A 26,409-nucleotide genomic window follows, 5' to 3' on the forward strand; every position below is an offset into this window, starting at 1 on the left:
GTTTTGAAAATATTTCTTTTTCATGAAAAGTATATTATTTTATGTAAATAAGAAATGATTTTTGGAGCGGCAGTGGCTCAAGTGATTAGGCATTTCCCTCCCACATAGGAAACCCTAAGTTCAGTTCCTGGTACCTACTAAAAAGAAGACAAAGCAGATAGTGAGTTTAAACAATGGGGGATGAGGGGAAAATAAAATAAATAAATAAATAAATTTTTTTTTTTAAAAAAAGAAATGATTTTACTACTATTATTTTTATTTATATGGCTTTTTTTGTGTGTGTATGGTACTGGGGTTTAGCAGGTACTAAACCACTAAGCTTATCACCTCCTCGATGAGAGCTGTTTTTTGTTTTGTTTTGTTTTTAGGAGGTACTAGGGATCAAACCTGGGACCTCTTACATGGAAAGCAGGTGTTTAATCACTTAAACTACATCCACCCCCCTTTAAATTAAGAAATATTTATTAAATTTCTGAGTTTTAATTCCTAATAAGGTAAATACTGATATAATCCATGTAAAGAAAAGCTCTTTGGGGTCCTCAATAATTTTTAAGAATGTAAAGGTATTCTGAGATTAAAAAGTTTGGGAATTGTTCTTAGAGTATTCATGGTTTCTGTTTAAGAAGCTGAAAAATAGTCTACCCCATACACAGTAGCTCTAGAACATGTTAAAGTAATTTGGATAGTAATGACTTAGAATACAAATGATCCATGCCAGGAATCAAATTACAGGCTGGTAGAAATGTTTTAGGATACCCTAGTATATGACACTGGATTTTATGGCAGGGTCAGTAATATGTCCTATAGATGCATGCCAGGTTCTAGGTAAAGAAAAAAATATTGGTCCACAAAAACAAAAACAAAAAAACCAACACTCATCAGTTAGTTCTATACCATTTTTTCCTCCCTTCGCCTAAAAATTCACTTCCAATTGAATTGAGATGCCAGCCTAGAGACTCAAGTTTTCTCTAGAGGTTTTCTGGTTCAGTGGTAACTTTGCTTACCAAAGGCCTTGAGTCAACTAAAAAATGGCAATAGCTAGCATCAGATGGCTCTGGAAACTGAAGTGAAGTTCAGAAACAGACTGGGTTACAGACTATAAATCCCTAGATGTGGTATTAACAAAAATTTAAAATAGTGAGCATTTTTTAGGGATGCTTTTGGGTACCTCTACTGGAAACAAAGAAGCATTCCAGAAACATACTTGTTAGAACCATCTTTCATGTGGACTTTGGCGTAAAGGACATCCACCATGCCAGGATCATCATTCATGTATTCTATCCCTGCCATCTCTGCCTCCAGAGGTTTGCCCCCAGAAATGTCACTGCAAAAGAAAAAAAAGTTAGATTTTTAAAGTATTTGTTTAAGTTAAAAGGGCTATTATATTTTTGAAATATGCTTAATATACATAGTCAAAATACAAAAATGAAAAAAATTTAAACATTATCTAACTGTCCTTCTAATTTGAAAATTAATAAATATGTACTGTAGACAACCTAGAAACAAGAAAATATTCCCCAAGTCACACTATATTTTTCCCAATACCATTTTATTAGCACTTCCTAACAGAAAAAGCAATGGGATGCTGGTTCTGATTGACAAACACATTCACTGTGTTGGCTCATATGTCAGGTTTTTTTTTTTTTTAAAGATATAGTTATTTCACTCCCCTTCCCCCTCCCCCCACCCTGTTGTCTGTTCTCTGTGTCTATTTGCTGCGTTTTTTTTTTCTTTGTCTGCTTCTGTTGTCAGCAGCACGGGAATCTGTGTCTCTTTTTGCTGCATCATCTTGCTGCGTCAGCTCTCCAGCTCTCCATGTGTGCGGGGCCACTCCCAGGCAGGCTTGCACCTTCCTTCACGCTTCCTTCATGGGGCGCACTCCCTGCGCGTGGGGCTCCCCTACGCGGGGGCACCCCTGTGTAGCACTGGCACTCCTTGTGCGCATCAGCACTGCGCATGGCCAGCTCCACACCGGTCAAGGAGGCCCGGGGTCTGAACCGCGGATCTCCCATGTGGTAGACGGACGCCCTAACCACTGGGCCAAGTCCGCCGCCTCATATGTCAGGTTTTACTTCATTATTACTACAAGCTGCAAACAATATTTTACTCTTCTGCCAATGGTGAATGTGTAAACTGGTATCACATCTTAAGAGCAATTAAATTTAAATTTTATTTTATTTTTTAAAAATCTTCAATAAAGTATAAAACAAAGCAAAACACCCTTTCCCAAAACAATTACATTCCTAGGAGCTCGTCCTAAGGAAACAATTATGACTCCAGCTACAAAACCAAATAGTTGATGAAGTTAAGTTTTTACAGAAGACTTCCAACTAATAAATGCAAAAGGAATGACAAAATTACAATATCACCACTTTGCAATCCTAGTGAAATAATGAATTTAGGCAATGATCACCAATGACTGCTAAAACTTAGGCAAAATGCTGGGGGAAAATATAAATTAGGAAACACTATTAAGGGGAGCTCTATAAACAGTTTATGGAGGATGAGGCTGACCACACCTGAACTTACTCAAAAAGTTTAACATCACAAAAAAAGAAGACAACTAGACAATATGTCCTACTGACATGTTTCAATAGGAAGTACACAGAATCTATGAAGCGGTCTTGCTTACAATCCAAACTTGAATTAGACTGAACTTCTAGATCTAAGATGATACAATCAGATAAATCAAGTACGTAGAAAATCTTATATGACAAATGATCTGGTTCCTTAAAAAAATAAATGGTCAAGGCAGAGAAGAAAGGGAGGCTTATTAAAGATCAAGAGATTTAAGAGAAATCAAAATCTACAATGTGTAGACCTAGCTTGAATCATGATTCAATAAACCAACATTAGAAAGACAAAAAAAAATGCATAAATGGTATCATTGAGACAACTGACAAAATCAGAATACGGACTATAGAGCAGATTAAGGTATTGCATTGATATATCCATACAATGAAATATTATTCAACAATAAAAAGAAATGAAGTGCTCACACATGCTACTACATGGATTGAGCCGATCACAAAGGATCACATACTATACGGTTCCCTTTACATGCAATGGCCAGAAGAGGCAAATCCACACAGACAGAAAGCAGATTAGTGGTTGCCACTAATGGGAGACGTTGGAGGAAAACAAGGAGTGACTGCTAATGGGTTAAACATGTTCTGAAATTGATAGTGGTGATAGTTACAAAGCTCCGTGAATACATTAAAAATTGTACTTTAAATAGTAAAATTGTACGATATGTAAATTATATCTCAGTAAAAACAAAATATTTCAACAAAAAGCTATATTAAAAAAAAAAAAAAGATTTAACCAGTTGAAGATGGAAAGGACCATAAACCAAAAAATTCAGATGGTTTCCAGAAGCTAGAAAAGGCAAGGAAATGGATTCTCCCCTAATGCCCCCAGAAGGAACACAACCCTGCTGACACCTTGATTTTAGCCCAGTGAGACCCATCTGGACTTCTGACCTCCAGATAATAAATGAGTGTTGTTTAAAGTCAGACACACACTCAAAAAAATTTTTGCATTGATACTAAATTTCCTGAGCGTATCCTTGTTCCTTCGAAATGCATATGAGGCATCAAGAGGTAAAAGAACAGATGTTTGTAGCCTAATCTCAAATCAATAATAATAATAATAATAATAATTTGTGTGAAGGAGAATAAAAAAATAAATGTAGCAAGATAAAAATTTATAAATCTGAGTAAAGAGTATATAGATGTTCTCTGTACCACATTTGTAACTTTTTTGGAAATTTGAAACTATTTCAAAATTAAAAATTAAAAGCAAACATATAAGCCCCTGCCCTGATCAAAATGGCAGAATAAGATACTTCAGGACTCTGTTTCCCCACAGTAGTTTCACCAACCAGCAAGAACTAGTAGAAACATCTTTCTCAAAGTTCCAGAAAAAAGTTAAAGGACTGCAATAACAGGGCAAGTGCCAGATCAAGAAAAAAACTACTTAAAAGCAGTTGAATCTTATGGCACCTGGCTGGCTTCTCTCCCACCTTCACTGGCTCAGCAGGGACCTGGCCGATGCTCCCAGCAGGCATCCCTGGTCCTGGTTCCAGAGGAAGCAGAACAACCTTCTTGCTCATACTGGGAGCATGCATGCCTGGCCCAATCTGCCCAGCGGTGGCCTGAGGGGCTCACTGTCCCAGAACTTGCTCTGCATAAAGAAAGCAGCTCACAGAGTTCTCACTGCGGGAGAGCAGTCAAGTGGCTGTCTGGGGCAAGGGACTGCTGACTATAGGATACATAGGGCAGTGCCCAGGACCAAGAGGAAATGGTTTCCTAGAGAAGTGGGAAGATCCTTTTCCACCTAAATGGGGTAATTCCCAGGGCCACAAGTGTGTGGCAAAGACAAGAGGCAGGGGGAGAAAGGATCAGAGCAGCGCTAGGCTTTGGCCTTAAGCTATTCTCTAAACTCATTGTATGAATAAATCCTAAAGGAGAACACTCCCACAGGTCAATTTGCAACAACTGAGAAAGGTGTTTTCTCCCCTTTCCCCCCCTTTTTTGGTTAGCTCCTGACATTCAAGGAAAGCTCTGTCATAACACTATTTGCATACAAATTAAAACATCAAAATGTCCAGGTTTCAACAAAAGATTATGAAACACTCAAAAGAAACATGAAGTGATGGCCCAGGCAAAAGGAAAAACTTAAAACAGTAGAAACCATCAATAAGGAAAATCAATGAGAAGACATTCCAATGACTTTAAAGAAATGGTCACACTCAAAGAGCTGAAGGAACACATGGACAAAGAACTAAAGGAAATCAGAAAAAGGATAGATGAACACAAAGAAAATATCAATAAAGAATTGATAGTTTTGAAAAGGAACCAAACAGAGCTAAAGACCATAGTAACAGATTAAAATTCCCTAGAGAGGTGCAACAACAAATTGGAGCTGGCAAAAGAAAGAATCACTTAATGTGAAAATAAGACCATTGAAAGCATCCAGTCTAAGGAACAGAAAGAAGAAAGAATGGAGAAAAGTGAACATAGCCTAGGGTAACTGTTGATGGTTGATACCATCAAGCATACCAATGTACACATTGTGGGAGTCCCAGAAGAGAAATAGAAAGGGGCAGAGAGAATATTCAAAGAAATAATGCCTGAAAACTTCCTAAATATAGCAAAAGGCATGAATATATACATCCAAGACCTCAACAAACTCCAAAAAGGATAAACACAAATAGACCCACAGCACACCATATTATATTCAAACTGCCAAATGCCAAAAATTGAGAATTCTGAAAGCTATAAGAAAGAAGCAACATGTCATCTATGAGGAAGCCTCAATAAGTTAAAGTGCCAACTTCTCATTGGAAACCATGGAGGCAAGATGGCAGCAGGATGACATACTTAAAGTACTGAAATAAAAATTGTTAACTAAGAATTCTACAGCTAACAAAATAGTCTTTTAAAAATGAAGGAGGGAAGCGGTTGTGGCTCAACTGATAGAGCATCTGCCTACCATATGGAGGGTCCAGGGTTCTACACCCAGGGCCTCCTGACCGTTGTGGTGAGCCAGTCCACGCACAGTGCTGCCATGCGCAAGGAGTGCCCTGCCACGCAGAGGTGTCCCCCGCGTAGGGTGCCCCACACACAAGGAGTGTGCCCCGCAAGGAGAGCAGTCCCGTGCAAAAAAATGTGCAGCCTGCCCAGTAGTGGTGCCACATACATGGAAAGCTGACACAGTAAGATGATGCAACAGCAACAAAAAAGTGACATAGTTTTCCAGTACCGCATGACAAGAATACAAGCAGAAACAGAAGAACATACAGCAAATGGACATAGAGAGCAGAACAATGGGGTGAAACGGAGAGAAATAAATAAAATGAATCTTAAAAAAGAAAAAAAAAAAAAGGAAAGGAAAGTGGATGTGGCTCAGGTGACTGGACTCCCACCTACCACATGGGAGTCACTGGTTTGAATCCCAGTACTTCCTAAAGAAGATAGCAAGTTGGCATGATGGGCAGGTACAGCAAGCTGACACAACAAGATGATGCAACAAGAGACACAAGAAGAAAAGAACACAATGGAAGAAACAACAAAACAGGGATCAGAGGTTCCTGGTACCTCCTAAAGAAGACAGCAAGCTGATGCAACAGGCAGGCGCGGTGAGCTGACGCAACAAGAAGACACAACAAGAGACACAGGGAGGAAAAATAGAATGAGACACACAACAAAGCAGGGACTGGAGGGAGCTCAAGCGATTAGACACCTCCCTCCCACATCGGAGGTCCCAGGTTCAGACCCTGGGGCCTCCTAAAGAAACAAGGAAGATGAACAGACATAGCAAGTGAAAAACAAGGGAGTGAGAAGTAAATAAATAAAATAAATCTTTAAAAAAAAATGGAGAGATTAAGACATTCCTAGATAGACAGAGGCTGAGGGAATTTGTCACTACTACACTAGCACTACAAGAGTTGCTAAAGAATTCTGCAAAGAGTTATGCAGGTTGAAAGGAAAGGACATTAAATCCAACAGGATGAAAACTACATAAAGAAATAATTATCTCTAGCAAGGGTAATAATGTGCGTAACTAAAACAGAGCACTACAGTTCTTTAAGTTTGTAAATACACTTTTTACTTCCTATAGGACCTAAAAGGCAAAAGTATAAAACATAAGGATAAATTAGTGGTTTTAGACTCATAATGTATAGGCATGTAGTATGTCACAAGAACTATATAAAGATGGGGGGATAGATGGGTACAGGAACGTAGTTTGTATATATCATTAAAGCCAAGTTGGGAAGCGGATACAGCTCAGGTGATAAGAGTTTCCACCTACCATATGGGAGGAGCGGGGTTCAATCCCTGGGCCCTTCTGGTAAAAAAGAAAAAGAGAAAGTGTGCCTGCACAGCGAGCCAGTGCCCACACGGCAAGCCAAGTGCCCACAAGTGCCTTCATGGCAAACCAAGTGCCTGCACAGTAAGCCGAGTGCCCCTGTGGTGAGCCAGTGTCTGTGTGGAGAGCCAGTGCCCATGTGGCAAGCCAGTGCCTGTGTGGCAAGCCAAGTGCCTGGATGAATGCTGGCATGGTGAGCTGAGTGCCCACGCGGTGAGCCGAGTGCCCACATGGTAAGCCAGTACCACACAATGAGTCATGCAGCAAGATGATGACACAACAAAAGAGAGGCGAAGGGGAGAGTCAAGGTGAAGAGCAGGGAAGTGGTTAGGGCGTCCGCACATCACATGGGAGGTCCAAGGTTCAAACCCAGGGCCTCCTGACCCGTGTAATGAGCTGGCCCATGCACAGCGCTGATGTGCGCAAGCAGTGCTGTGCCACGCAGGGGTGTCCCCACATAGGAGAGCCCCATGCGCAAGGAGTGTGCCCCATAAGGAGAGCCGCCCAGCGCGGAAAAAGTGCAGTCTGCCTAGGAATGTGCTGCACACACAGAGAGCTGACGCAGCAAGATGATGCATAACGAGACACAAATTCCGGGTGCCGCTGACAAGAATACAAGCGGACACAGAAGAACACACAGTGAAGGCACACAGAGAGCAGACGGGGGGGGGGGGGGGGCGAGGGGAGAGAAATAAATAAAAAAATAAGGTGAGGAGAAGCACAGACCAGGAACTGAGGTGGCACAGCTGACAGAGAACCTCTCTCCACATCAGAGGTCCCCAGGATTGAATCCCGGTGAATCCTAGAGAAGAAAAAATGAGGAGAGAATATAAAGAGAAATAGATACAGAAGATCACACAGTGAAAGGACAAAGACAGCAAAAACAGCAAGAAGGGGGGAGGGGAGGGAAGTGGAGGAAATAAATAAATAAATAGATCTTTTTTTTAAAAAAGCCAAGTTTTTATCTAAGCAAATAAGAATGTTATAGATTTAGGATGTTAAATATAAGCCCTGTGGTAACTAAAATGAAAATACCAGATATGCAAGCTCAAAGAGACAGAAACTAAAGTATAGGTTTCCAGAGATTGGAAGGGGAATGGGGAGTTAATGCACAATGGGTATAGGATTTCTATTTGGGGAGACAGGAAGTTTTAGTATTGGGAATTGGTGAGGGTACAATAGCTCTGTGAATGTGGTTAATCCCATTGCATGGCATGCTTGGAAGTGAGTAGCTGAGATGGGAAAGTTTATGTTGCATTATGTTCCCACAATTTGAAAAATAAGAGCAACTAAAGAGACGACCATTAAATGCAATGCATGATACTGGACAGGACCTACCCAGGGAAGAGAAAATGTTCAAAGGAACATTATCGGGACATATGAAAAATTTGGAATACAGACTGTAAGTTTTAAATCAAAGTTAAATTTCTTGAACTTGATAGCTGCACTTAAGGTGGTTATGTAAGTGAATATCCTTGTTCTTATAAAGTGTACATAAAAAATAAAAAAATAAAAAAAATAAAGTGTACATGACAATATTAAGTTTTCAAGAAGCATGATAATACAACTTACTCTCAAGTGTTCAGAAAATGTATTGATAAAGAGATGGACAGATAGACTGATGAATGGATAGATGGATGGCAGGAAGGCAGGAAAGAAGGAATGTAAGGGAGGGGGAGGAAAGGAGGGAAAAAAGGAGGGATGGAGGGAGGAAGAAAAGGCATATATGGCAAAATTGGTGGATCTGGATATCTGGGGGACAGAGATATGCTGGAGTTCTCAGTGTGAGTTTTGCACTATTTTTGTAACCTCCGGTATGTCTGAAATTATTTCAAAATTAAAAGTTTAAGAAGCAAAAACAAACAAACCAAAACACAGACATGAAAACCACTGAAAATTATTTATGAGACAAACAGGAAAATTTGAATACTAATTGGATAGCAGATGATGATTACTTTTTAAAGGTCTGATAATAGTTTTGATATGTTAAAAATAAGAGAAAAAAAGAGTCCTTTATTTTGTAGAGACACACAGGAGAAATGAAGTATTTTCAAATGGAACTGTACTAAATTTGGGATTTTATCTAAAATAATCTTGCAAAAAGAACAAATATATGTATAGATGAACAAGACTAGCATATGTTTATAATTGTTGAAGTTAATGAGGTAAATACATTACATTATTTTTTATTCCTTGGTGTACATTTGAAGTTTTCCATAACACAAATATTAAAATATTAAACAACAACATTAACAAAATTTTCAGGTTTAGCTACAGATTTACTGTGGGTTTTTTTTGATATTAACAATAACAACAACAGCAAAAGAAAACAACTTAAATACCAACAATAGGGGAAATGTTATAAAGTGTGGTTTGGCCATAAGATGTAATACTATAGGACCTAAATAGCAAAAACATAAAATGTAAGGATAAATTAATGGTTTGGGACTCATAAAACAGTAGAAGTAAATTAACAATGTAGAAGTAACTTTGTTGACATAGAAAAATGTTCATGCTATATTGAGTGATAAAAGCAAGTTCTAAAATTGTAATGTGGAGGGGAATTCCATTTTTGTTTATATACAAATATATACATATACACACACACATACTGCTAAGAATTTATCCCCAGATGTACTCAGAAAAATATTCACGCTATATTGAGTGATAAAAGCAAACTCTAAAATGGTAATACAGAGGGGTAATCCCATTTTTGTTTATACATGACTATATATATATATACACACTTGTAAAAATTTATCCTTAGATGTATTCACACCCATGAGAAATAATACATGCACAGGGTTTTTAACTGAGGCATTGTTTGGAGTAGCAAAAGACTGGCAACAGACTAAATGGCCAGTAAAATGGGACTGATTTTAAAAATCAGAATACTATGAGCAATAAATAAGTCAAACATGAGACTTCTGAGGAAGCTTTATATGTACTGATAGGGACACATATTTAAGTTTTTTTTTAAAGGTGCACAATAATGTGCATGATATGCTACTATATGTGCAAAAGATAGGAGGAAAAAAAATATATATATATATATATTTGCTTATACATATATACAATCTCCAGACAGAAACAAACTGGTAACATTTATTGTCTCTAGAGAGGACAGCAGAGGGTTGGTGTGATAGCGATGGGAAGAAAACTCTTGCTTGCATTATCTTCAACACAAACCTTTAAAGTTTTGAACTAGCCATTAAAAAATTAAAATTTAAAAATATATATATTCAAAAAGGCCAAACACAAAGGTGTATATACTGAATGATTCCACTTACACAGAAATCAGAGTAGAACATGGGGTTGCTCCTGGGAGAAGTGAATTTAATGGGAAAGGCCATGGGGGAGCTTTATGGGGTGACAGCGGTGTTCTACAACTTGATTTGGGTGAGGTTACATATGGGCATACACATTTGTCAAAACTCATCAACTACATGTAAGATCTGTGCATTTTACTGTAAGAAAATTACAGCCAATGAAAAATATATATATGCATGTAAAAAGTCTGATAGTATATACTCCAAAAAGTTAATGGTTATTATCAAGTGGTAGGATTACATATGATAGTCTATTTTTATTTATCTGCAATTTTTGGCTTTTCTAAAATTAATATGTATTGCTTTTTTTTTTTCTTCTTCATTTCTCTCCCTCCCCCCGCCCCCCCCCAGTTGTCTGCTCTCTCTACCCATTCACTGTGTGCTCTTCTGTGACCACTTCTATCCTTATCAGCTACACCGGGAATCTGTGTTTCCTTTTGTTGCATCATTTTGCTGTGTCAGCTCTCCGTGTGTGCAGTGCCATTCTTGGGCAGGCTGCACTTTCTTTTGCGTTAGGTGGCTCTCCTTATGGGGCACGCTCCTTGCACGTGGGGCTCCCCTATGAGGGGGACAACCCTGCACGGCAGGGCACTCCTTGCGTGCATCAGCACTGTGCATAGGCTGGCTCCACACGGGTCAAGGAGGCCCGGGGTTTGAACTTCAGACCTCCCAAGTGGTAGGCAGATGCCCTATCCATTGGGCCAAGTCCACTTCCCTGTATTGCTTTTATATTAAGTAAAATTCTACCATTCTGCTTTCTTCCAGGCCCCTGAAACAGATTTGTATATCAATCAGAAAATGCCTTTAATGCCAAGCTGAAACTCAACTAAAAGTCAGCTCAGGGAAGTGGATGTGGCTCAGGTAACTAGCCTCCCACCTATCACATGGGAGGTTGCTGGTTCAGATCCCAGTGCCTCCTAAAGAAGATAGCAAGCTGACACAAGAGATACAAGAATCAAAAACATAATGAGAGGGAAAACGGACTTTGGCCCAGTGGTTAGGGCGTCCGTCTACCATATGGGAGGTCCGCGGTTCAAACCCGGGGCCTCCTTGACCCGTGTGGAGCTGGCCCATGAGCAGTGCTGATGTGCGCAAGGAGTGCCCTGCCACGCAGGGGTGTCCCCCGCGTAGGGGAGCCCCACGCGCAAGGAGTGCGCCCCGTAAGGAGAGCCGCCCAGCGTGAAAAGAAAGTGCAGCCTGCCCAGGAATGGCGCCGCCCACACTTCCCGTGCTGCTGACAACAACAGAAGCGGACAAAGAAACAAGACACAGCAAATAGACACCAAGAACAGACAACCGGGGGGGGGGGGGGGGGATTAAATAAATAAATAAATCTTTAAAAAAAAAACAACAACATAATGAGAGACACAACAAAGCAGGGATCAGTGGTCCCCAGTGCCTCCTAAAGAAGACAGTGAGATGATGCTACAAGAGACGTGAGGAGGAACATAATGAGACACACAACAAAGCAGGGAGCAGGGGTGGCTCAAACGAGTATGCACCTCCCTCCCATATCAGAGGTCCTGGGTTCAGCTCCCAGTGTTTCCTAAAGAAACAAGGAAGACGAACAGACACAGCAAGTGAAAAACAACAAGAGGGTAGGGAGAAATAAAATAAAAATCAGCTCACCACACAGCCTTCTTCAAAACCCTTTGAGGGCAGGGACTCTGCCCACCTTCTCCGCTCCTATATTCCCAGCACCTGGCTCAGTGTCTTAACAGGTGTTCAAAAAATCTCTGTAAACAATGAATGAATGTTCTACCATGAAGGAAAAAACTGCTTTGGACAATTTTGAGAAGGATGTTCTCATATTCCCATACTGTCACTGAATAAAATGTGGTTCTAGTCAAAGACCAAAGGATTTCAGGATCCATCAAAACATAATTCCAAAATCAGAACAAAAAAGTTCTCCTTGATATTGAATCCAGGCCACTAGGAAGCTTTTTGTAGCCTAGGAATCCTAATGGTAAAGATGTCCTTCAAACTTCTAGGCCTAGAATGTCTCTTCTCCACAGTACTACACAAGACCATTATTTTCCTCAAAAAGAAACTCAATATACTTACTATTTTAGACATACTTGACTGAGAAAAAATACGGCCTGATCATAAGTATCCTTGTAGTCACCCTTAATAAGAAGTGGGACATTCCAGAACACAAGCCAAGCTCTAAACTATTATTATCTGAGGCCTGTAGCTTCAATCAACAATACAGTATATCTCCATTCCAAGTACTAGCCAAAGAACTGAATCTGATCTATTGCCATTCAGTCCTATCAAAGTGCAATTGAGATAACTTATTTGGTAAAGAAAGTTTAATAGTAACCATACCATCATCCATATGGAATCTAAGCCCCCTCTTGATGTAGAGGGGGACTGGACATAACCATTCCAGGGTCCACAGGATGGAGGAATAGAGTATGGATTAGAGTGGAATTACTGGTGTTCTGCTATGGAACTATTGTGATTAGTAATGGAAGAAATTGTAGCATTGATGTGAAGAAAGTGGCCGCAGTAGATGCTGATGGTAGGGAGAGGGAAGAAGAGAGATGATGTGGGGCATTTTCAGTATTTGGAGTTGTCCTGGGTGGTGCTGCAGGGACAGATGCTGGACACTGTGTGTCCTGCCATGGGCCACTGAGTGGACCGTGGGAGAGTGTAGACCACAATGTAGACCACTGTCCATGTGGTGTAGCAGTGTTCCAAAATGTATTCACCGGGTGCAGTGAATGTGCCACAATGATGGAAGAGGTTGTTGATGTAGGAGGAGTGGGGTGAGGGGGGTAGGGGGTTTATGGGGACTTCATATTTTTTTAATGTAACATTTAAAAGAAAAGAAAAAAGAAAAAAAAATAGTAACCATACATTCTCCCATGTCTCTGAAGCTTTAAGTCTGCATAGTTTAGATCACCAGAAAGTTCCATACCATTGGTTTAGTTTCCCATTAAATTGTTTTTACTGGGTTATAATTTAATGTTATACCCTCAACTGCTGGGATCAGTACAAGAATGAGGCATATAAACAATTTTTTTTTATCTTCTGGAAAATTTCTGTTAAAGGCAGTACTCATCATCATTCTGTGTTCTTCATGTGAAGGTTTACATGACAAATTTTTCTGGGACTGAAAACCAGAAAAGGTCTCTCTCTTACAAAATTGTTATGCTCCTTTTTATCAGATAAGAACTATATTAAATTAGTATATTTCTTTTTGGAATTCAGTTCAAGTATATTGGTGCCAGAAAACAGTACTAAATTTTAATGTTCGAGTAGAATTTTCTCCCCATTCGCTCCGTATGGTTTCTGATTGCATTGACTAATATTTCTTCTGTATATACATCCTCACTATAAACTACCTCAAATCTTTGCAGTTAGGTGGGGTAACAAGAATAAATAAATAAAGGAAACAATAAAACAAGATCAGAAGCCTCCGAGATGAGTAGAAACTCTTTCAACCTACCCTTAGGATTTATCAAAAGGGACATTAAAGAGCAGAGGAGAAACCCAGTGGTTTGCCTGATAAATGTTCTGTCATGGTACCGATGCTACCAATGAGCATACTTTCCAATTGAGGGAAACCTAATGCAATAATTAGGAATTACTATTTGTCAATGGGTATTTTTCTCTCCTCTACTTCTCTCTTCTTTTTCATACCTTTTTAACATTTCACTTGCTTTTACCTTAGACGTACTAGAAACACTTTAATACACACAGGGTAATAATGCTGGAGATAAAGGAGTGCCGTACATTTGTCAGGGTATATATTCAGAGCCATCACATTGTATGTATACTATATCTTACAAAGAAAAGTCACAAGGGATACATTGGGAGCTTCAGAGTTTACTAAACATTGTGAATAACTCATTCAACATCTACAAGCCACATGAGCCTTTAGCCTAAGATCTGAAATGAAAGTTCCTGTTTCTGGTCGTGTAACATCCTTTAAACTTAAAAACTATTACAAAATTTAAAACACATATTCAACCGGCCAGTATCACCATTTTAATTAAATTCCAGTATAGCCATATTTATTTAAATGCACTAATTTAAAAAGTCATCATATTAAACTATAGCATGCTATGTTCTTATTTCTTCATTTTCAATGCTTTTCCTATTTACGTTTAAATTTGGGATCTTTACATCATAAAGAATTGAGGTTAAAAATGCCATTAGTCTCTGGACTGACAATGTGATAGCCAGATCCTGAGCCTCAACAGACTCCAGCACCTACAATCTGATTTATTGGACTTACCACACTCAGCTAAGATGGAGTTGAAGAAGGACAACCACCACACCATGGAGCCTAGAGTGATTACAACTGAAAATGGGAGGATTGCATCCAGCATCCAGGTGGAATCTGACCCTCCTCTTGACATAGAGGTGCAATGGACACAACCAATCCAATGTCCACATAGAAGAGGTGGCATTGGATTGGGAAAAGTGGACATAATGGACAAAGGGTATGGGGAAAGGCAGGAAGAGATGAGAGGTGGAGGCGTCTTTGGGACATGGAGCTGCCCTGGATGGTGCTTCAGAGGTAATCACCGGACATTGTAAATCCTCACAGGGCCCACTTGATGGAATAGAGGAGAGTATGGGCCATGATGTGAACCAATGTATATGAGGTGCAGAGGTGCCCAAAGATGTACTTACCAAATCCAATGGATGTGTCATGATGATGGGAACGAGTGTTGTTGGGGGGGGGGGAGGGGGGGGGTGGGGGGGGTGGGGTTGAATGGGACCTCACATATATATTTTTAATGTAATATTATTACAAAGTCAATAAAAAATAAAAAAATTAAAAAAAAAAAATGCCATTAGTTATTGACATTCTTTTTGAAGAATACCAAAGCACAAAGGCTGATATCAAGGAGCAAGAATAAAGAAGAAAAAAGTTAGATGGTTTTACTCATTAAGGATTTCATAGAAGTACCTTTTTTTTAAAATTTCTTCTTTTCAGGAAAACAATGCATTTCTAACCAATCCAAACAACAAATTCTGATTCTCAACTTCCCCAAAAGCAAATTAATTTTGCACTATATATCTTTAAACTAAGTGTGTATGGCAGTGGGGGAAGGGAGGAGAGGATGAGAGGGGCTTGCTTTATTTGCTGGTTTCTAATCTTCCCAGTTTTTTGAAAATAGCATCCTCAAAAAATTTTTTGCCTATGCTACAGATTTTTGGCAGGGTAATTTTGTCCTATTTCAAAGGCTTAGTTGAATTTGAAAACTGCAATTACTGTTTTCATTCTGTTGTGCCAAAAATCCTCAGGAACCATTAAGACGGCTCTCCATTCCCTATTCACACCAACCCTGCCATGCTTCCAGGGCTTGGATGTGGTATTTAGTCACAAAAGGCACCAAGAGACATAGAAGGAAACAACTCAGCTAAATCCTCACACATAGTTCTGGATAAAGATGAGGTGATCAAAAGCATGTGACCTGATTTTCATATGGTAAAAAAAACACAAATACTTCTCAAAACAAGTACTTTATCTGCCTTTAATTTTTTTTCTTAGCATGATTATTCCATTGGCAGCCAAGAAAATGCAGCTGCTTTCAGTTTAGGTTGGCAAAAGGTGATCTGGAAATAAGTTAAAGAATCAGAAACGATTCTTAAATCAGATAAAAATTGTTCTGCTTTGTACAGTAAAGCATAAAGTTTTTATGTTATGCAAGGAAAACTACAAATATCAAATTATTTTGAATTTCAGATGAGCTAGAGAGAAAATAATACACATCCATCACTGAGCAAAGAACAAGACAAGGAATTCGTCTTTGCTGTTTGAGATTCAGAAGGATAGAAAGACTGAAAACTCCATCAGCTTATGATTTTGCTCAAGAAAAACATCTTGTGTTGGAAACAATTAATGGAAAAGGAGAAACGGCCCATAATTAAGTTGTCATATTAGTTTTACATACAACAAAACCAGAGAAAAATTTTAACTCCCTTTACCTTGTTCTATCCAATGTAACCAGGTAACCCCATTTCTACAAGCTCATGTTGGAATAATCCTGTTTAAGAACAAAATTTGTCTATGAACTATGATAACTCAAGGTACAATTTTCCTATAAAAACTTGTAAATATCTGCTTTAAATCCATTTAAAATTTTTCAGACAACAGTCTGAAAGACTTACCTACAGATGGGTGAATCAACAAACCTTGTTCCCATGTCACCCAGCTTCCTGGTCCAAAACCAAATTTGCATTATACAAAACAAAACAAAAAACAACAACCAGTATGCATTATGCACCCTTCCCCATTCCTGTAGATTACTCACTCAATGAAATCCTTTTTACACTGCTGCAGCATCTCACATGTCTGTTGGATCTCTTGCTCACTCAAAAGGACCAACATCCCAATAGTTAGGTGAAGCTTTTTGGGATTCTGGAAAATAGTGTTGTCAACCCCACGATCCTGATATCAAAGGGAGAAAAATGAGAAACTCAACCCATGTAAAAGTAAAGGGTAGCCTGATAGAACAGTGTGGCCCAGGAAAAACAAAATGCCATGCAAATGTAAGTTCTAAGAATATCTTTGGTTCCTTACCAGCTTTGTTAATTTCAGAGCATCTGGGTCCTTTATGAGCTCAAAGAATAATATAATCTTTATAAAAAAACAAGGCTGTTTCTATCTAATGGAGACTGCAGTATATTCAGGTAGAATACTTTGTGTTAAAAAATAAATTTTCCCAAGTGAAAAAGGGAATGAAAAATGAATTTGGAGAGATATCCAGACACTGGAGTTGCCACATCAGATTGCTTCATCCATTCCTGGCAACATCCGTGTATTTTATTCCTTTGTATTCCTTGTATTTTAAAATCTTTGCACCTAGGAAGTGCAAAAAGTAAATAAGCCTCATTAATTTCTATTGATTAAATTGAAATAAAATTTACATAAAATTCACCATTTTAAAGTGTAAAATCCAGTCATTTTTAGTATACTCACAATGTTGTGCAACTATCACCCACAATCTAATTTCAGAACATTTCCACCACCTCAAAAAGAAACCATGTACCTCTCAACTCTCCCTCCTCCTCATATCCTGGAGGAGATTAGTGATTACTGATCTACTTTCTGTTCCTTTCTGTTCTGGACATTTCATATAAATGGAATCATACAATAGAAGTCCTTTGTGTCTGGCTTCTTTTATTTAGCATATTGTTTTCAAGGTTCATCCATGTTGTAGCATGTTTCAGAACTTCTTTTAATGGCTGAATAATTTTCCATTGTATGACTGTATCACATTTTGTTTATACCTCAGCGATTGAACATTTAGGTTATTTCCACTTTTGCGTTATATATGAATAATGCCAATGGGATATTTTGTGATTCTGCACATCAACCCAAATTACCCCATTTAATGAAAGTGACTTTAAAGGACAATCAGCTTTAGATGTGTCAACAAAGACTAAATACAATGCTTATCACCCCAGATGCTCTAACATAAGGCAGAACCTATCATCCTAGAAAAGGCATGCAAAGTGTTAAAAAGCCCCCAAAATGATTCTGATATACACAAGTTCATCCCAAACTCCAGTTGAGAATTGTTCCCCTAGGAATAATAGTTTACATTTGTTGAACCTTCACTCTGTTCCAATCCTATGCACTTTACAGCCAAAAGTACTATGAGGAAAGTACTATTACCATTCTCACTTTACAGATGAGGAATTGAAGAACAGAGAAATTAAGCCACTTTCCCAAGGTAACACTGCTTTAAAAAGACAAAATCAAAATTCAAATCCAAGCAGTCGGGTTCCAAAGCCTATATTTTTAATCAATATTATATTGCCTCTCTAGTAACAGTGTCTAGAGGAGGCTGGAACAGTGGGACTATCACTCAAAGGCAAGTTTTTATCCATTTCAAAAAAGGTCACATAATAAATGGGCCTGATGACTAAACAAGTCTAGGAATAAAGCAAATCTCATAATTCTATGAAAAGAAGAGATGCTTTTAATAGTTGCCTTTTCTTAGATAAAACACCAAACACATGACCCATAAATGAAAATTCTGATATATAGAACTTAATCAAAATTTGAAAATTTTGTGCTTCAAAAGACATAATTAATGGGAAGCAGACTTGGCCCAATGGATAGGGCATCCGCCTATCACATAGGAGGTCCACGGTTCAAAACCCGGGCTTCCTTGACCCGTGTGGAGCTGGCCCATGCGCAGTGCTGATGTGTGCAAGGAGTACCGTGCCACGCAGGGGTGTCCACCGCATAGGGGAACCCCACACACAAGGAGTGCACCCTGTAAGGAGAGCCGCCCAGCGCGAAAGAAAGTGCAGCCTGCCCAGGAATAGCGCCGCACACACAGAGAGCTGACACAGCAAGATGACACAACAAAAAGAAACACAGATTCCCGGTGCCGCTGATAAGGATAGAAGCGGTCACAGAAGAACACACAGCGAATAGACACAGAGAGAAAACAACTGGGAGGGGTGGCGGGGAAGGGGAGATAAATAAATAAAAAATAAATCTTTAAAAATAAATTTTAAAAAAAGACATAATTAAGAAAATGAAAATGATAAGCCACAGACTGGGAGAAAAAAATATTAGAAAACTATCTGATAAATATAAATATATAAGAAATTCTTAAAATTCTGTAATAAAAAAGACTATACAACCCAATTTAAAAATGAGCAAAAGATTTGAATAGACATTTCACCAAGGAAGCTATATAAATGACAAGGAGGCAAGCAAGAAGATACTCAACATTATTAGTCATTAAAGAAACATAAATCGAAACCACAATGATATATCACTTCATAACCAACACAAAAACTATAATAAAAAAGACAGACAGTAACAAATGTTGGCAAGGATGGAGAAAAACTGATCTTCATAGATTGCCGGGAGAAATGTAAAATGATGCAGCTAATTCTGACCAAGAGAAACGAAAACAAAGGTATACATAAAGACTTGTAAGCAAATTTCATAGCAGTTATTCATAATAGCCAAAAATTAGAAATAATCCTAATGGCCATTAACCTGTGAATGGAAAAATGTATTACACCTATATAATGGAATGCTGTTTGGCAATAAAAAGTAATGAACTACTAGTGAATGCAATAATATGAATGAGGGAAATGGACTTTGGCCCAGTGGTTAGGGCGTCCGTCTACCATATGGGAGGTCCGCGGTTCATACCCCAGGCCTCCTCGACCCGTGTGGAGCTGGCCATGCGCAGTGCTGATGCGCGCAAGGAGTGCCGTGCCACGCAAGGGTGTCCCCCGCGTGGGGGAGCCCCACGCGCAAGGAGTGCGCCCGTGAGGAAAGCCGCCCAGCGTGAAAAGAAAGTGCAGCCTGCCCAGGAACGGCGCCGCCCACACTTCCTGTGCCGCTGACGACAACAGAAGCGGACAAAGAAACAAAAGCAGACAAAGAAACAAGACGCAACAAATAGACACCAAGAACAGACAACCAGGGGAGGGGGGGAAATTAAATAAATAAATAAATCTTTAAAAAAATAATAATAATAATAATAATATGAATGAATCGCAAAAGCACTATGCTAAGCAAAAGAAGCTAGTTGCAAAATACTACAAATTCTATGATTCCATTGATGTGACATTTCCAGAAAAGACAAACCTACAGAAACTGAAAGCAGATTAATGGTTGTCTAGGGTTAGGAATGTGATTGTAAACAGGCACAATGGATCTTTCTGGGATGATGGAAATGTTCTAAAACTGAATTGTAGTAATGACTATATAACTCAGTTTACTAAACACCATTGCACTGTATACCCGAAATGAGTGAATTTTATGGTTATGTAAATTATACCTCAATAAAGATGTTATATATGTCTGCTGTGTGTATGTGCCTTTCTTTTTAGGAGCATCCTAGCAACCCTGAAGCAATTTTTCACCTATAATTCAACCTGGTGCAAGCTATCATTATGGAATCATTTAAGAGCAGTTATCTGAACTATCCAAAGGTTTGATCACCATCCAAGGGTTTTTCAAACCATAATGTCAAAAACATTGTGCACACATAGAAATATTTGTACATCATAAAAATGGTATCTCAAGTCACTGAGGCAAATGTGATCTTTTTAACAAATTATGTCAACCGGACAGACATTTGAAAAAGAAATGCAATAATATCCATTCCTTATACCATACACAACAACAAACTCCCAATGGATCAAAGATGGAAACATAAAAAATGAGACTATACGTACCAAGAGAAAACATGAGGGAATTCCTCTTTAACCTGACTGGAGAAAGAGTATCAAACCATGACTAAAAACCCAGACTGAAGGGGAAGCGGATTTGGCTCAACTGATAGAGCATCCGCCTACCATATGGGAGGTCCAGGGTTCAAACCCAGGCCTCCTGGCTCGTGTAGTGAGCTGGCCCACACACAGCGCTGATGCACGCAAGAAGTGCCGTGCCATGCAGGGGTATCCCCGCATAAGGGTGCCCCAAGCGCAAGGAGAGCACCCTGCAAGGAGAACCGCCCTGTGTGAAAAAAAAAAAAAAAAAAAAAGCACAGCCTGCCCAGGAGTGGCGCCACACACATAGGGAACTGACCCAGCAAGATGACTCAACAAAAAGAGACGCAGATTCCCAGTGCCACTGACAAGAATGCAAGCAGACACAGAAGAACACACAGTGAATGGACACAGAGAGCAGACAACAGGGGTGGAGGAAGGGGAGAGAAATAAATAAAAAATAAATCTTAAAAAAAAAAAAAATCCAGACTGCAATAAGAAAAAAGACTATATTAACTTGACAACTTACAAATACAAAACTTTCACATGGAAAAAAAACAAAAAAACTATCATAAGCAAGTCAAAAGACAAATGATAAACTGGAAGATATTTGTAACAAAAATTATAAAGAAAAATCATAAAGAAGCTAACATCCTAATTTTTTTTTAATTTTAATCAAAAGAAAAATGACTAAACCTACTGAAAAATAGGCAAAAGTCATAAACATACATTACACAAAAAAACAAAGATAAAAATGGCCTTAAACACATGAAAAGATGTACAATTTCACTCATAAGAAAAAGAAATACAAATTAAAACTACACTGAAAACCATTTCTCACCCACCAAACTGGCAAAAATTCAGAAGCTTAACAATTCCCTCTGTTGGGGAGGCTGTGGGAAAACAGGCATTCTCATATATTACTAGTAGAAATGCAAATGGTACAACCACTATGGAGGGAAATTTGGCAATATCTAACAAAAGAAAGTCTGTGTATGTATTCACTCTTTGACCCAGTCCTACTTCTAGGAACTTACCCTGAAGATATGACTCCAACAATATAAACACATGCACACAGGGTTAGTCACTGCAGCATTACTGCAAAATATAGGAAACTACCTAAATGTCCAAGTATGGAAGACTGACTGGAAACTGTATAAACACTCTGGTGAGGAAGACCTCTAGAAATTGATATGCAGTGATTTTCAGGACATATTGTTAAGTGGTAAAAGCAAAGTGCAGGAGAGTATATATAGTTTGCTACCTTTTTTTTTACACAGAAAATACAAATAGAAAACAATGAAGTTGGTTACCTAAAAGGGATGAGGGAGAATGGGACAGCAAAGTTAAAGGAAGGAGTGACACATTTTTTTTCTGAGTATTCCTTCTTGTGTAGTTTTGACTTTTGTAAGACCATTGATGCTCTACATATTAAATCAAAGATGGGAAGGGGGATAAAATCTAAATGTGAAAGCAAATTAAAAATGAAACAAACTGTATTTCAAATGAACACCAAATCCACAGTAAAGGAGATTACAAAAGAAATAATTCAAGTAACTTATGAACACAATATTTAACTACATTATCTCAGTTTGAAGTAGGATGGGAGAGTGGGGAAGAACTGCAAACAAATCCTGAATTCTTTTTGATAGGTTTGTTTCTCATAGGGGTATAGGTGAAGCAAAAAAAAAAAAAAAACTATGTTAGATAACATTCAATGGTGAAATGCTAAAAGCTTTCCCTCTAAGAACTGGAACAAGACAATGTGCCCACTGTCACCACTCTTATTTAACACTGTGTTAGAAGTACTTGCTCGGGCACTTAGGCAAGAAAAAGAAATAAAAGGCATCCAAATTGGAAAGAAAGAAGTAAAAATTTCTCTGTTTGCAGATGACATGATCCTATACATAGAAAGCCCTGAGAACTCTACAACAAAGCTTCTAGAGCTGATAAATTAGTTCAGTAAAGTGGCAGGATATAAGATCAACACACAAAAATCAGTAGCATTGCTATACACCAATAATGAGCAATTTGAGGAGGAAATCAAGAAAAAAATTCCATTTACAAAAGCAACTAAAAGAATCAAATGCCTACGAATAAACTTAACTAAAAATGTAAAGGACTTGTATACAGAGAAGTATATGACAGTGCTAAAGGAAATCAAAAAAGACCTAAATAAATGGAAGAATATTCCCTGTTCATGGACTGGAAGACTAAACATCAGTAAGATGTCTGTCCTAGACAAACTGATCAACAAATTTAATACAATCCCAATAAAAATTACAAGAGCATTTTTTACTGATTTGGAAAAGCTAATCATAAAATTTATTTGGAAGGTCAAGGGGTCCCAAATAGCCAAAAACATATTGAAAAAGAAAAACAAAATTGGAGGAATCATAATACCTGACTTTAAAACATAATACAAAGCTACAGTGGTCAAAACTGCATGGTAGGGAAGTGGATGTGGCTCAAGTGATAGAACTTCCACCTACCATATGGGCCGACCCGGGTTTGATCCCTGGAGCCTCCTGGTAAAGAAGAGAAAGCCTGCCTGCATGCCAGTGCCTGCGCAAGTGCCTGCATGGTGAGCCAGTACCCGCATTGTGAGCCAGTGCCCCACACAAGTTATGTCACGCAGCAAGATGATGATACATCAAAAAGAGAGACAAGGGGACAGTCAAAGTGAAGCTCAGCAGAGACCAGGAACTAAGGTGGTGCAATTGATAGGGAACATCTCTCCCCATCAGAGGTTTCTAGGATCAAACCCTGGTGAATCCTAGAGGAGAGAAAATGAGACGAGAAGAGGGCACAGACAACAAAAACAGCAGGGTGGGAGGAGGGAAAGGGGGAAAATAAATCAATCTTTTTTTTTCAAACTGCATGATACTGGCACAAGGATGGACATCCTGACCAGTGGGACAGACCTGAGACTTCTGATATAGATCCTCGCACATACAGTAAACTGATATTTAACAAGGCCACCAAGACCACTCAACTGGGAGAGAATGGCCTCTTCAACAAATGGTGCTTGGAGAACTGGATATCCATATCCAGAAGAATGAGTGAGGATCACCATCTCAAATGCCCAATACAAAAATTAACTCAAGATGGATCAAAGATCTAAATATAAGATCCAAGACCATAAAGATCCTAGAATGTAATGCAGGAGATCTTGTAGTAGGAAATGGTTTTATAAACTTTACACTCAAAGCACTAGCAATGAAAGAAAAAACAGATAAATGGTACTTCTTCAAAATTAAAAACTTTTGCACTTCAATTTGTCAAGAAAGTGATGGGAGAAAGTATTTGGTAACCACCTACCTGACAGGAGCCTAATACCCAGCATATATACAGAAATACTACATATCAAAAATAAAAAGGCAAACAACCCATTTAAAAAATGGGCAAGAGATTTGAAATAGACCCTTCTCCAGAAAAGAAACACAAATGGCTAGAAAGCACATGAAAAGATGCTCAATATTACAAGCTATTAGGGAAATGCAAATCAAAACTACAATGAGATATCCTCTTACATCCATTAGACTGGCAGCTATTAAAAAAACACAAGACTACAAGTGTTGGACAGGATGCAGAGGAAAGGGAACGCTTATCCACTGCTGGTGGGAATGAAGAATGATGAAACCATTGTGGAGGACAGTTTGGTGGTTCCTCAGGAAGCTAACTATACAACTGCCATATGATTCAGCAATCCCACCGCTGGGTATATACCCAGGAGAACTGAAAGCAGGGACACAAACAGATATATGCACACCAATGTTCATAGTGGCATTATTCACTTTTTTAAAAAAAAGATTTTATTTATCTGTCCCTACAACCTCATTGTTTTGCACTTGCTGTGTCTGTTCATCTTCTTTGTTTCTTTAGGAGGCACCAGGAACCAAACCCAGGACCTCCACTGCAGGTGGGAGGTGCCTAATCGCTTAAGCCACCTCCATTTCCTTCTTTGTTATGTCTCTCGCTGTTTTTTCTCGTGTCTCTTGTTGCTTCATCTTGTCAGGTCAGCTCACTGCGCCTGCCTGTTGCACCAGCTCAGTGTCCTGCTCGTCCACTTTAGGAGGCACCGGGAACCTCTGCTCCCTGTTTTGTTGTGTCTCTCAATAGGTTTTTCTTCTTGAATCTCTTGTTGTGTCATTCTGTTGTGTCTGCTTGCCACGCCTTCCCATCACGCCAGCTCACTGTCTTCTTTAGGAGGCACTGGGAACCGAACCACAGACCTCCCAGGTGGTAGGTGGGAGCCCAATCACTTGAGCCACATACATTTCCTGGCATTATTCTCTACTGCCAAAAGTTGGAAGCAACCCAAATGCCCATTAACAGATTAATGGATAAGCAAACTGTGGTATATACATACAGTGGAATATTATTCAGCTGTAAGGAATGCAGTATTATAATAAAGATTTATTTATTTATTCCCCCCAATCTCCTGCCACTTGCACTCACTGTCTGCTCTCTGTGTCCATTCGCTGAGTATTCTTCTGTGTCTGCTTGTCACCTTCTCTTCTCATCTTCTCTTTCGGAGGCATTGGGAACTGATTCCAGGACCTTCTGATGTAGGAGAGGCACTCAATCGCTTGAGCCACCTAAGCTCCCTGGTTTATTGTATCTCTCATGGTCTCTCCTCTGTGTTTATTTTTTTGTTGTGTCATCTTGTTGCACTAGCTCTCCACGCCACATAGGCCAGTTCTCCACACCATGTGGGCCAGTTCTCTTTCACCAGGAGGCCCTGGGAACCGAACCTGGAACCCTCCATATGGTAGATGGGAGCCCAATCGTTTGAGCCACATCTGCTTCCAAGGACTGAAGTATTAACACACTGGATAACAGGTGAATCTTGAAGATCTTGTGTTGAGTGAAGTAAGCCATGCACTGAAGGACAACTATTACATGACCTCAATGATGACCTAAACAAATTGAGCAAACTCACAGAACTAGTGCTGGAAGACAGGTTAACAGGAGACAGAATGGAAATAGAGGGTGGTGAGCTGGTAATCTATAATAAAGTGGAAGGTTGTGGTTGCGCAGTGGATAGGCGAGAGAGTAGTGCAGTGATGTGATTGGGTTTGGCAGTGCTGGTCTGTGAAGGGAGTAGGGTATGGGGGTTGGGTTGGACTATCCACGGAACTAGGGGGAGGGTTAGAGGAAGAAGCAGGTGAACTCTGGAGATTTGCAGGTCTGTAGTTAACACTACAATGCTGGGAATGCTGTTTTGACAAATATGGCAGGGGAGGGTTACTGGTGTAGGGCCTTGAGTTTGGGGGGATATATGGGATAGGATGCACCTAGGCAAGCTTCTATGGAATATGTAAGTATTCATCTTGTCGTAGAGTGTAATCTAGTGGGTGGAGACCCACACAATAAATAGGGAAATATTAAACTCCCATCCTAGGGAACCCTGCTATGTTCTCAATTAGAGGGACAAGAATCCCTCGAGAACAAAGGCAGTGCCTAATAAAAGAATACAGACCAAGATATAAAGCCCTCAATATAATTGCAAGCAACTATGAATCTTATTCTCCTAAAATTGAAACTGAGTGGTTACCATTGGTTCTGAGGGGAGAGGGAAGGAAGATTAGAATAGATTGAATATAGGGCATTTTGGGGGCATTAGACTTGTTTTGCATGATCTTGCAAAAACTGATACAGGGCAGCATAAATTTTGTCAAAAGTTGTAAAAGTATATGGTGCAAAATGTAAACCATAATGTAAACCATTGACCATGGTTAGTAGCAATGCTTCAATATTTGTACATCCATCTTAACAAATGTACCATCCACATGTAAAATATTATTAATAGAGGGAAGCGGACATGGCTCAAACGACTGGGCTCCTGCCTACCATGTAGGAGGCCCTGGGTTCGACCCCTGGGACCTCATGGTGAAAAAGAAGAAGGGAAAGTGTGCCCGTGCAGCAAGCCAGTGCCTGCACAAGTGCCTGCGCAGGGAGCCAGTGCCCATGTGAATGTCCGCATGGT

The 26,409-nt window shown here is 39.3% G+C and overlaps 1 protein-coding gene across 3 annotated transcripts in view; it reads right to left on the reverse strand.

Annotated features, from left to right (window-relative positions):
* The window catches only part of ASCC1 (activating signal cointegrator 1 complex subunit 1), a 112,793-nt gene that overhangs the window by 47,957 nt on the left and 38,427 nt on the right, over positions 1–26,409 (reverse strand). For all 3 annotated transcript variants that reach the window (XM_058298994.2, XM_058298996.2, XM_058298995.2), the window contains exons 6-7: positions 16,478–16,614; positions 1,205–1,324 (exon numbers count right to left, since the gene is read on the reverse strand). In XM_058298994.2, coding sequence (XP_058154977.1) covers positions 1,205–1,324; positions 16,478–16,614 — 257 coding nt within the window. The remainder of the gene's footprint in view (positions 1–1,204; positions 1,325–16,477; positions 16,615–26,409) is intronic.

The sequence above is a fragment of the Dasypus novemcinctus genome, chromosome 6, assembly GCF_030445035.2.
Source record: "Dasypus novemcinctus isolate mDasNov1 chromosome 6, mDasNov1.1.hap2, whole genome shotgun sequence".
NCBI classification, from domain to species: Eukaryota; Metazoa; Chordata; class Mammalia; order Cingulata; family Dasypodidae; genus Dasypus; species Dasypus novemcinctus.